The 14,483-nt window shown below is 46.5% G+C and overlaps 1 protein-coding gene across 1 annotated transcript in view; it reads right to left on the reverse strand.

Moving 5' to 3' along the window:
- The window catches only part of cerkl (ceramide kinase-like), a 78,001-nt gene that overhangs the window by 6,592 nt on the left and 56,926 nt on the right, over positions 1-14,483 (reverse strand). Inside the window, exons 6-12 of the mRNA XM_061724251.1 lie at positions 9,028-9,158; positions 8,076-8,150; positions 4,434-4,611; positions 4,278-4,343; positions 2,644-2,711; positions 2,443-2,551; positions 1,405-1,501 (exon numbers count right to left, since the gene is read on the reverse strand). Coding sequence (XP_061580235.1) covers positions 1,405-1,501; positions 2,443-2,551; positions 2,644-2,711; positions 4,278-4,343; positions 4,434-4,611; positions 8,076-8,150; positions 9,028-9,158 — 724 coding nt within the window. The remainder of the gene's footprint in view (positions 1-1,404; positions 1,502-2,442; positions 2,552-2,643; positions 2,712-4,277; positions 4,344-4,433; positions 4,612-8,075; positions 8,151-9,027; positions 9,159-14,483) is intronic.

Below are 14,483 nucleotides of genomic sequence, written 5' to 3' on the forward strand. Positions count from 1 at the left end.
CCCTTCCTCTTTTCTCCCTTCCTTCTTTTCTCCCTTCCTTCTTTCCTCCCTTCCTTCCTTCTTTACTCCCCTCGTACATTCAATCCTTCTCCCTCCCTTCCTCCTTTCTTCATGTAACGGTGTAACGTGTAACGGTGGTGATGAAATGGTGTAACGGTGGTGATGTAACGGTGGTGATGTAACGGTGGTGATGTAACGGTGGTGATGTAACGGTGGTGATGTAACGGTGTAACGGTGGTGATGTAACGGTGGTGATGTAACGGTGTAACGGTGGTGATGTAACAGTGTAACAGTGGTGATGTAACGGTGTAACGGTGGTGATGTAACGGTGTAACGTGGTGATGTAACGGTATAACGGTGTAACGTGTAACGGTGGTGGTGTAACAGTGTAGCGTTGGTGATGTAACGGTGTAGCAGTCTAACGGTGTAACGGTAGTGGTGTAACAGTGTAGCGTTGGTGATGTAACGGTGTAGCAGTGTAACGGTGTAACGTGGTGATGAAACGTGTAACGGTGGTGGTGTAACGTGGTGGTGTAACGGTGTAGCGGTGGTGATGTAACGTTGTAGCAGTGTAACGGTGTAACGGTGGTGGTGTAACAGTGGTGATGTAACAGTGTAACTGTGTAAAGGTGTAACGTGTAACGGTGGTGATAAATGTTGGAGAGTTCTGACCTTGGCCTGGCTGGACCGGTACAGTGATGTTTGCGTGCCGAGGCCGACAGGAAGTAGGTCAGCCGGTAAACAGGTTTACTCTGATGTTGAAGAGCAGCTCTTAGTATATTTAGAAAGGGGGTCAGTGTGGCGTCTCGGGCCTAATCTCCACTAATCTCCCAGCCAAGACTTTTCCTCTGAGGAAGCTGGATTTAGAAGATGGAGTTGACAGAAACTTCCAGACGCTGCTGAACTTCAGCTGGAACCAGACGTGCAGGACTGAGGCCCCGTTTCCACGGAGCAGAAACGCTGGTGTTTTCATGCGTTTTGGTCGTTCGTTTACACGAAAACGAAGCTCAAAGTCTCCAAAAACCATCATTTCTGAAAACTCCGGCCAAAGTGGAGATTTTTAAAACCTCCGTCTTCACGTTTGCTTGTAAACGGAGAGAAACGGACATTTAGGCTTCAGAACGTCACATTATTATTTGAACTGTTTTTATAGTTGTGTTTTGATGTATTTGATGTAAGCCCAGTGGATATTTAAAGCTTACAGAAGACTGCATTTAACTGCTGCTATGTCATTCCTGCAGTATTTCTGCAGCTGTTTTGGTCACTGCTATTATTTGTAATATATTATATTATTTGTAATCAGCACAAATTATCTGTCCCCATATGATCAAATCCACCATCCCCCCTGATGTTTTTTACAACTCGAGTACCAGAAATAACAAAGTCCTTAAAGAGTCTCCTCACCTCTCCCCCGGAGCTGTTGAATCTCTTCAGGTGTTTCACGAACTCTGACCTGGAAGCGTTTTGTACCGCGATCAGCGACGCGCTGCCGTTGGCTACGCTGGAAACAGGAAGTAGAGATGGAGGCGAGCAGGAAACAGGAAGTAGAGATGGAGGTGAGCAGGAAACAGGAAGTAGAGGGGGAGGTGAGCAGGAAACAGGAAGTAGAGATGGAGGTGAGCAGGAAACAGGAAGTAGAGATGGAGGCGAGCAGGAAACAGGAAGTAGAGATGGAGGTGAGTCAGGAAACAGGAAGTAGAGATGGAGGTGAGCAGAGCGTCAGACAGGAAGTAGAGATGGAAGTGAGCAGAGCGTCAGACAGGAAGTAGAGACGGAGGTGAGCAGAGCGTCAGACAGGAAGTAGAGATGGAGGTGAGCAGAGCGTCAGACAGGAAGTAGAGATGGAAGTGAGCAGAGCGTCAGACAGGAAGTAGAGATGGAAGTGAGCAGGAAACAGGAAGTAGAGATGGAGGCGAGCAGGAAACAGGAAGTAGAGATGGAGGTGAGCAGGAAACAGGAAGTAGAGATGGAGGCGAGCAGGAAACAGGAAGTAGAGATGGAGGTGAGTCAGGAAACAGGAAGTAGAGATGGAGGTGAGCAGAGCGTCAGACAGGAAGTAGAGATGGAAGTGAGCAGAGCGTCAGACAGGAAGTAGAGACGGAGGTGAGCAGAGACAGGAAGTAGAGATGGAAGTGAGCAGAGCGTCAGACAGGAAGTAGAGATGGAGGTGAGCACAGACAGGAAGTAGAGATGGAGGTGAGCAGAGCGTCACAGACAGGAAGTAGAGACGGAGGTGAGCAGAGACAGGAAGTAGAGACGGAGGTGAGCACAGACAGGAAGTAGAGACGGAGGCGAGCACAGACAGGAAGTAGAGACGGAGGTGAGCAGAGACAGGAAGTAGAGATGGAGGTGAGCAGAGCGTCACAGACAGGAAGTAGAGATGGAGACAGGAAGTAGAGGTGGAGGTGAGCAGAGACAGGAAGTAGAGATGGAAGTAGCTACCTGGTGTTGGGGGCCAGACCTCGCGGAGCGTGAGGACTCAGGCAGGGGATGGACATGATGCTGATGCTCAGATACTGGCCCTGATTGGTTCTCCAGGACTCCTCCCCCTCTACACAACCAATCACAGAGAGACAGAGTAAACAACCTCAACATCGGAGCAGGTTTAGAAATGATGTGCTTCTACTTAAATATCGGGTTTACCTGGTTCCTGGTCCTGGTCCTGGTCCCGGCTCTGGTCCTGGTCCTGGTCCTGGTCCTGGTCATGACCTCTAAAACGGCCGGAGGAGCAAATGAGAAAGGTATTAAAGCTGCCAGCAGCGTTGGTCGGGCCCGGTTACACCTCATTCTTGGTCAATAGAAAGTGCCATTTTCATTTATTTATTTAGCACACTTTATTTTTAAAACAGTGCATGGAGGGAATGAAGCCCGAAGCGTTTGTACAGAGTTCCACTCCCATCAACAGCTGTGATGAAGTAACAAAGATACAACAAATTAAAAAAACTATAAATATAAAAGAGAATATGGATACACGGTCTGGATTACATTACGCTGCCGGGACCAACATGATCCACTGAGGGGTGTCCAGCACCTTCTCTTTCCTTTCTCAGTTATTAATTAGAAGTATCTCACACACATACACACACATAGCCTCACAGATATATACACACACACACACACACACACACACACACACACACATAGCCACACAGACATACACACACACACACACACACACACACACACACACACAGCCACACAGATAAATACACACACATACACACACATAGCCTCACAGATATATACACACACACACACACACACACACACACACACACACACATAGCCACACAGACATACACACACACACACACACACACACACACACACACACAGCCACACAGATAAATACACACACACACACACACATAGCCACACAGACATACACACACACACACACACACACACACACACACACACAGCCACACAGATAAATACACACACACACACACACATAGCCACACAGACATACACACACATAGTCTCACAGATATATACATATACATACATATAGCCACACTTACACACACACACACACATACACACACACACACATAGCCACACAGACATACACACACATAGCCACACAGACATATACACACACACACATACACACACATAGCCTCACAGATATATACACACATACACACACATAGGCACACAGACATATACACACACACATAGCCACACAGATATATACACACACATACACACACACACACATAGCCACACAGACATATACATACACACACACACACACACACACACACACACACACACACACACACACACACACACATAGACATAGACATCGGCTCGTTCACCTGCTGCTGCTCTGTAGTTTTTGGGGTTAGTTAATCGCGGTAGCTTAGCTCAGATTGTGATTGGATCTCGAGACTTGGGACGATTGCTGCTCGTGTTTCGGCCGGTTCCGTGCCGGTTTCGTGTCTGTTCTGGTTTTTTTTTTCTTCAGTGCTGTATAGACGTCTGTTGGACCTACTGACTTCCTGGCTGTAGAGGAAGTGGTGTATCTGAGCTGGTAGGAGTGTGTTTTCATGAGTTAAAACTATCCTTGTGTTATTTAGATTTTCTTTGTGACTTCAATACTTTGGGTAGTTGGTGCTGTTTTTGAAGTTCTTCATGAAGGCTTGTCGACTTTTCTTTTTGTAATGGCAAATGAGGCTGGACCCTGGAGCGATGTGGCAAAAGAATCTCCCGCAAGGGATAAATAAAGTATATTCTAATCTATTGTGTTCTAAAATCTGAGTGTTTCTTACCGACATCCAAAAAGCGAGTGGTTTGATTTCTTCGCTGGTAAAAAAGACAGCTGACATTCTTCTGGTCTGGAGACGAGAGCAGATTTAATTTCAGAATGAATGCACATCATGTGACTAACGTTGCAGAAAGAATCAAAAGATAAACGTGTATGTGACCTGAGTTTGGCCAGCGTCTTCACCAGAGCGTACTCGCGTCGCTGCGTCGACGGCATCCACCTCTTCTTCTCTGCTCGCGCTAAGCTCCGGCCTCCGAACCCGAACATGGCAGAGAAGCCGAAACGCAGCAGCTCACCGAGACACCAGAAGCTGCACATGTCCACCTGCTGCAGGTGACCTGCAGAAGAAACCAGACATGACCTGATCTGACCTGCAGAAGAAACCAGACATGACCTGATCTGACCTGCAGAACAAACCAGACATGACCTGTTCTGACCTGCAGAAGAAACCAGGGGCCTCATTTATAAAAGAGTGTGTAGGATTCATACTAAAAGTGCACGTAAAGCCAAAAGCTGAAAATGGCGGGCGCAAAAAATAATGCGGATTTCTAAAACCATGTGCACGCACACTTGCACGCAATGTTTTCTTTATAAATCACAGTCCAGCTGGAAGGATGCGCAGCTGAATCCGCCTCATATCCCGCCCTCTACACGCCCACTTTTTACCTTAAAAGGGCAATGCAAAGTAGTATTTGCATATTAATAAGCCTGCTGAGCATGTGCAGCGCCACCTGCAGTCTGTTTGGGCGTCAGCATGAATGAGACGTGTCGAGCCACCGAGACACTGAATTTCACGGAGACTGAGATGGAGATGTTGAGGATGAGGTGGAGGACAGGAAAACCACATTATTTGGTGGTCACAGTAAAAGTATAAATAGTATATAAATAGTATATAATAAAGAGAGTGAGTGGCAGCACGTTGTTGCTGCGCTAAACGACGTGAGCGCCACCAAGGGCGCAATTTCCACTGGGGACAGGGGGGACATGTCCCCCAAACCTTTCAAAATCATGTGGGTTTGAATTTTTTTGAATTTTTCTTCTGGGTTGAAGCTTTCCTTCACTGAGGAGAATCTGAGACGGTCAGTGATTTGATAAGAATTAGGTTCTCCATGCTTGGTCAGCAAACACACACACACACACACACACACACACACACACACACACACACACACACACACACACACACACACACACACACACACACATGTACATATACACACACACACACACACACACACACCGGGCCATCTGGCCACATACCTGTTATAACCTGCGTCTCTCTGGACGAATCTGGTTTCCTCTCCATCTGTGTGTGTGTGTGTGTGTGTGTGTGTGTGTGTGTGTGTGTGTGTGTGTGTGTGTGTGTGTGTGTGTGTGTGTGTGTGTGTCACTGCTGCAGCTCTAAGTTTCATGTAACATTAACTTCACTGGAGTTTCATCAGAAACATCGTCTGTATTCCAGACCAAGACAAAAAAATAAAATAAAATAAATATATATATATAAGAGCTGTGATGTCATCGGCTCCTCCCCCCGGCTGTGATGTCATCGGTTCTGATGAGGCATTGTGACACGGTGGCTGACGTGAAACTCCAGCTTCCTCCCCCTGCAGGGCCCACACCTTTGAACAGACTTGAACCACGGGAATGAGTTCCTGACTGACTGATATGTTAATACCAACTCCATATGATGAAGTTCCTGACTGACTGATATGTTAATACCAACTCCATATGATGAAGTTCCTGACTGACTGATATATTAATACCAACTCCATATGATGAACTTCCTGACTGACTCATATGTTAATACCAACTCATTTGGCCACAGACTTGAACCTCGAGAACTCGCTATGGGGTAATTTCCAACTTAGTGACAGTCATGCCAAATGCCAGATAACGGCATTTGGCCACAGATCACATCTGACTGTAAATTGCCTTTTGTCTCTCACTTGGCTTGTTTATTCCTGCCTTTTGTGCTTTGAACTTACTATATAAAAGTCATGATTCCAACCACTCTGGGTCAGCACACCAACCCAGACACGCTCTGTAGGTCTGCTCACCGCCGGCTACTGACTAAAACTCTCTACACCACAGACTAAAACTCTCTACACCACAGACTAAAACTCTCTACACCACAGACTAAAACTCTCTACACCACAGACTAAAACTCTCTACACCACAGACTAAAACTCTCTACATCAGTGATTCTTAACCATAGGGCCGCGGCCCACACTTGGGCCGCGAGCGCCATCTAGTGAGCCGCCAAAAAAAAATCAGTTTTGTACATGTGGGCCGCGAGGGCCGTGGGACTGCATAGCAACTCCCAACCAAATGAGGAGAAGAAGACACTCAGCTAGCTGTACGTGTAATAGTAAGAGAAATGGTGTGTATTTACAGAGAAAATCCTTCATTTTGCACAGATTACGTTTAGATCCGCCAGGATTAGGGATCGATTAATTGGGTCTGCGCCCAGAGCGAGCGAGCGCGGCGTGATCATTTATCCCGGCGCGTCCCCGCGGCCGGGGAGGTCGGCTGAGGCTGCCGCTCGGGCGGTGGGCTCCGTCGTTACTGCTGAAGGATGGTAGATGTAGATGCGTGGGCTGTCGTGTCTGCTGGACTGGACTGTTCGGGCTTTCGAAAAAGCATCGGAAAGTAACTGCTGCAGCGCGACCAGAGAGCTGCGGTGCGGGCTGTGCCCGTCGCAGCTGATCAGGCTCGGATGAACCCGACACACTGAGTCCTGACAACTTATTAATGTAAATAACTTAAAGTAAAATCAAACTAAGTTTTGTCCTCGCTGTATTTTTAAATATGCAACCCGGAATGGACAAATTCATCCTCTTCAGCCTTCCCACTGGGACAAAACCAGTGTCTCATACGTTCAGAGACCGTGGCGTTCAAAGTGCGAAAGTGAAAGGCCACTGAAACAAAACGCAAAGTTTTTTATCAAACATGGACCTCTTAAAGTTTTAGTTGAAGACTCCTGCTATAGAGTGTTTATATTTAATGGGCCCCGGGCCACTCTGTACTGAAAAAATTGGGCCCCAAGGTCAGAAAGGTTAAGAACCCCTGCTCTACACCACAGACTAAAACTCTCTACACCACAGACTAAAACTCTCTACACCACAGACTAAAACTCTCTACACCACAGACTAAAACTCTCTACACCACAGACTAAAACTCTCTACACCACAGACTAAAACTCTCTACACCACAGACTAAAACTCTCTACACCACAGACTAAAACTCTCTACACCACAGACTAAAACTAAATACACCACAGACTAAAACTAAATACACCACAGACTAAAACTCTCTACACCACAGACTAAAACTCTCTACACCACAGACTAAAACTCTCTACACCACAGACTAAAACTCTCTACACCACAGACTAAAACTCACTACACCACAGACTAAAACTCTCTACACCACAGACTAAAACTAAATACACCACAGACTAAAACTCACTACACCACAGACTAAAACTAAATACACCACAGACTAAAACTAAATACACCACAGACTAAAACTCACTACACCACAGACTAAAACTCTCTACAACACAGCGACTTCTGAACTGGATTTGATAATATTCTTCAACAGTTCCTACATGGGGAGGCCGTCCCCCCGAATATCCTACTATAAATGGGCGGAGCTACAGTGAGCCGGGGATTTAATCAAAGCGATGCTACTGTTGGACATTTGTTTCCTCCGTCCGGAGTCTGGGACCGGAAACCGGAGAAGAACCGACACTTCCTAACGATGAACGGATGAACCGACACACTCGGCGGGAGAATCGTACCCAGGACGATGTGCAGCGCGGCCGTTACCGGGTCTCTGACTCCGTGAACCGAACAGGAAACCACGTCTGTAGAACCTGAAGAAGACAGATAATCAATCAATCAATCAATCAATCAATCAATCAATCAATCAATCAATCAATCAATCAATCAATCAATCAATCAATCAATCAATCAACGTTATTTCTAGAGCTCTTATCACAGATAAAAATTATAAAGTGCTTTACAGTAAAAAGCTGAGCAGGATAAAAGAAGTATAAACAAACGGGAGTTAAGAACATAAAAATGAAATAAAGAACAGCCCCTAGGTGTCCCCAGGTGTCTCATCTTCAGGTGTCTCATCTTCAGGTGTCCCCAGGTGTACCCAGGTGTCTCATCTTCAGGTGTCCCCAGGTGTCTCATCTTCAGGTGTCCCCAGGTGTCCTCAGGTGTCCCCAGGTGTCCCCAGGTGTCTCATCTTCAGGTGTCCCCAGGTGTCCCCAGGTGTCTCATCTTCAGGTGTCTCCAGGTGTCCTCAGGTGTCCCCAGGTGTCCCCAGGTGTCTCATATTCAGGTGTCCCCAGGTGTCCTCAGGTGTCTCATCTTCAGGTGTCCCCAGGTGTCCTCAGGTGTCTCATCTTCAGGTGTCCCCAGGTGTCCTCAGGTGTCTTCAGGTGTCCCCAGGTGTCTCATCTTCAGGTGTCTCCAGGTGTCCCCAGGTGTCCCCAGGGGTCCCCAGGTGTCTTCAGGTGTCTCATCTTCAGGTGTCCCCAGGTGTCCCCAGGTGTCCCCAGGTGTCTTCAGGTGTCCTCAGGTGTCCTCAGGTGTCTTCAGGTGTCCCCAGGTGTCCCCAGGTGTCTTCAGGTGTCCTCAGGTGTCTCCAGGTGTCCCCAGGTGTCCCCAGGTGTCCCCAGGTGTCCCCAGGTGTCCCCAGGTGTCCCCAGGGGTCTCATGATGAGGACGGCTCTTACTCACCAGCAGGAATGATCCCCACTGGGATTGCTGGTCTCACTGGTTTCTCCGGTTGGTCTGCGTCCAGCTGAGCTCGGAGGACGAGAGCGTGACACAGTTCAGCCACGGAGCCGTCCCCCCCGACACAAACCACCCTGGAGGACAGAAGTGGACAAACGTCTCAGTAGGTTGGATTATTGCAACGGCATCTTTACAGAATTAACAAGAAATCAATCAAGAGCTGCAGCTGATCCAGAACCAGAACCAGAACCCGAGTCCTTACAAACACCAGGAAACTGGACCAAATTACACCAGGAAACTGGACCACATTACACCAGGAAACTGGACCATATTACACCAGGAAACTGGACCATATTACACCAGGAAACTGGACCACATTACACCAGGAAACTGGACCATATTACACCAGGAAACTGGACCATATTACACCAGGAAACTGGACCATATTACACCAGGAAACTGGACCATATTACACCAGGAAACTGGACCAGGAAACTGGACCATATTACACCAGGAAACTGGACCATATTACACCAGGAAACTGGACCATATTACACCAGGAAACTGGACCACATTACACCAGGAAACTGGACCATATTACACCAGGAAACTGGACCACATTACACCAGGAAACTGGACCATATTACACCAGGAAACTGGACCACATTACACCAGGAAACTGGACCACATTACACCAGGAAACTGGACCATATTACACCAGGAAACTGGACCATATTACACCAGGAAACTGGACCACATTACACCAGGAAACTGGACCATATTACACCAGGAAACTGGAGCATATTACACCAGGAAACTGGACCATATTACACCAGGAAACTGGACCATATTACACCAGGAAACTGGACCAGGAAACTGGACCATATTACACCAGGAAACTGGACCATATTACACCAGGAAACTGGACCATATTACACCAGGAAACTGGACCACATTACACCAGGAAACTGGACCATATTACACCAGGAAACTGGACCACATTACACCAGGAAACTGGACCATATTACACCAGGAAACTGGACCACATTACACCAGGAAACTGGACCACATTACACCAGGAAACTGGACAATATTACACCAGGAAACTGGACCACATTACACCAGGAAACTGGATCACATTACACCAGGAAACTGGACCATATTACACCAGGAAACTGGACCACATTACACCAGGAAACTGGACCACATTACACCAGGAAACTGGACCATATTACACCAGGAAACTGGACCATATTACACCAGGAAACTGGACCATATCACACCAGGAAACTGGACAATATTACACCAGGAAACTGGACCACATTACACCAGGAAACTGGACCACATTACACCAGGAAACTGGACCATATTACACCAGGAAACTGGACCACATTACACCAGGAAACTGGACCATATCACACCAGGAAACTGGACCATATTACACCAGGAAACTGGACCATATTACACCAGGAAACTGGACCACATTACACCAGGAAACTGGACCACATTACACCAGGAAACTGGACCATATTACACCAGGAAACTGGACCATATTACACCAGGAAACTGGACCACATTACACCAGGAAACTGGACCATATTACACCAGGAAACTGGACCATATTACACCAGGAAACTGGACCATATTACACCAGGAAACTGGACCATATTACACCAGGAAACTGGACCACATTACACCAGGAAACTGGACCATATTACACCAGGAAACTGGACCATATTACACCAGGAAACTGGACCATATTACACCAGGAAACTGGACCACATTACACCAGGAAACTGGACCATATTACACCAGGAAACTGGACCATATTACACCAGAAAACTGGACCATATTACACCAGAAAACTGGACCATATTACACCAGGAAACTGGACCATATTACACCAGGAAACTGGACCACATTACACCAGGAAACTGGACCATATTACACCAGGAAACTGGACCACATTACACCAGGAAACTGGACCATATTACACCAGGAAACTGGACCATATTACACCAGGAAACTGGACCTCATTACACCAGGAAACTGGACCATATTACACCAGGAAACTGGACCACATTACACCAGGAAACTGGACCATATTACACCAGGAAACTGGACCATATTACACCAGGAAACTGGACCACATTACACCAGGAAACTGGACCAGGAAACTGGACCACATTACACCAGGAAACTGGACCATATTACACCAGGAAACTGGACCATATTACACCAGGAAACTGGACCACATTACACCAGGAATCTGGACCACATTACACCAGGAAACTGGACCATATTACACCAGGAAACTGGACCATATTACACCAGGAAACTGGACCATATTACACCAGGAAACTGGACCATATTACACCAGGAAACTGGACCACATTACACCAGGAAACTGGACCATATTACACCAGGAAACTGGACCACATCACACCAGGAAACTGGACCACATTACACCAGGAAACTGGACCACATTACACCAGGAAACTGGACCATATTACACCAGGAAACTGGACCACATTACACCAGGAAACTGGACCATATTACACCAGGAAACTGGACCACATCACACCAGGAAACTGGACCACATTACACCAGGAAACTGGACCATATTACACCAGGAAACTGCACCATATTACACCAGGAAACTGGACCACATTACACCAGGAAACTGGACCATATTACACCAGGAAACTGGACCATATTACACCAGGAAACTGGACCACATTACACCAGGAAACTGGACCATATTACACCAGGAAACTGGACCACATTACACCAGGAAACTGGACCATATTACACCAGGAAACTGGACCACATTACACCAGGAAACTGGACCATATTACACCAGGAAACTGGACCACGTTACACCAGGAAACTGGACCATATTACACCAGGAAACTGGACCATATTACACCAGGAAACTGGACCATATTACACCAGGAAACTGGACCATATTACACCAGGAAACTGGACCACATTACACCAGGAAACTGTACCATATTACACCAGGAAACTGGACCATATTACACCAGGAAACTGGACCATATTACACCAGGAAACTGGACCATATTACACCAGGAAACTGGACCATGTTACACCAGGAAACTGGACCATATTACACCAGGAAACTGGACCAGGAAACTGGACCACATTACACCAGGAAACTGGACCAAGAAACTGGACCACATTACACCAGGAAACTGGACCAGGAAACTGGACCACATTACACCAGGAAACTGGACCATATTACACCAGGAAACTGGACCACATTACACCAGGAAACTGGACCATATTACACCAGGAAACTGGACCAGGAAACTGGACCACATTACACCAGGAAACTGGACCATATTACACCAGGAAACTGGACCATATTACACCAGGAAACTGGACCACATTACACCAGGAATCTGGACCACATTACACCAGGAAACTGGACCATATTACACCAGGAAACTGGACCATATTACACCAGGAAACTGGACCATATTACACCAGGAAACTGGACCATATTACACCAGGAAACTGGACCACATTACACCAGGAAACTGGACCATATTACACCAGGAAACTGGACCACATCACACCAGGAAACTGGACCACATTACACCAGGAAACTGGACCACATTACACCAGGAAACTGCACCATATTACACCAGGAAACTGGACCACATTACACCAGGAAACTGGACCATATTACACCAGGAAACTGGACCATATTACACCAGGAAACTGGACCACATTACACCAGGAAACTGGACCATATTACACCAGGAAACTGGACCACATTACACCAGGAAACTGGACCATATTACACCAGGAAACTGGACCACATTACACCAGGAAACTGGACCATATTACACCAGGAAACTGGACCACGTTACACCAGGAAACTGGACCATATTACACCAGGAAACTGGACCATATTACACCAGGAAACTGGACCATATTACACCAGGAAACTGGACCATATTACACCAGGAAACTGGACCACATTACACCAGGAAACTGTACCATATTACACCAGGAAACTGGACCATATTACACCAGGAAACTGGACCATATTACACCAGGAAACTGGACCATATTACACCAGGAAACTGGACCATGTTACACCAGGAAACTGGACCATATTACACCAGGAAACTGGACCAGGAAACTGGACCACATTACACCAGGAAACTGGACCAAGAAACTGGACCACATTACACCAGGAAACTGGACCAGGAAACTGGACCACATTACACCAGGAAACTGGACCACATTACACCAGGAAACTGGACCATATTACACCAGGAAACTGGACCAGGAAACTGGACCATATTACACCAGGAAACTGGACCATATTACACCAGGAAACTGGACCATATTACACCAGGAAACTGGACCAAGAAACTGGACCATATTACACCAGGAAACTGGACCAGGAAACTGGACCATATTACACCAGGAAACTGGACCAAGAAACTGGACCACATTACACCAGGAAACTGGACCAGGAAACTGGACCACATTACACCAGGAAACTGGACCACATTACACCAGGAAACTGGACCATATTACACCAGGAAACTGGACCATATTACACCAGGAAACTGGACCATATTACACCAGGAAACTGGACCAGGAAACTGGACCACATTACACCAGGAAACTGGACCATATTACACCAGGAAACTGGACCATATTACACCAGGAAACTGGACCATATTACACCAGGAAACTGGACCACATTACACCAGGAAACTGGACCATATTACACCAGGAAACTGGACCAAGAAACTGGACCATATTACACCAGGAAACTGGACCAGGAAACTGGACCATATTACACCAGGAAACTGGACCAAGAAACTGGACCACATTACACCAGGAAACTGGACCAGGAAACTGGACCATATTACACCAGGAAACTGGACCAGGAAACTGGACCATATTACACCAGGAAACTGGACCAGGAAACTGGACCATATTACACCAGGAAACTGGACCAGGAAACTGGACCACATTACACCAGGAAACTGGACCACATTACACCAGGAAACTGGACCAGGAAACTGGACCAGGAAACTGGACCATACTGGATCCAGCGTCTCTAGACACTGGAAAGCGTCTAGAGACATCTGTTGTATTAGACGCTATATAAATAAAATTGAATTGAATTGAATTGAATTGAACAAACTTCCTGTAGACCTGATTCTGCTGATTCTGCTGCAACTGTAGAGCCTTTAAATTAGGATAAAAACATTACTGGCTCATTAAATATTGACCTGCTGGATCTACTGCCCTTACTGCCTAACAACTGCTGCTTTTTATGATCTTACCTCTTTTCTTATAATTTTATTTCATTTTATTTGTTATTTATGTTTTAATTGTGTCTTGCCGCTTTTAATGTTGATGTAAAGCACTTTGAATTACCTTGTGTTGAATTGTGCTCTACAGAT

This window comes from Cololabis saira, chromosome 6, assembly GCF_033807715.1.
Source record: "Cololabis saira isolate AMF1-May2022 chromosome 6, fColSai1.1, whole genome shotgun sequence".
Classification (NCBI taxonomy): Eukaryota; Metazoa; Chordata; class Actinopteri; order Beloniformes; family Belonidae; genus Cololabis; species Cololabis saira.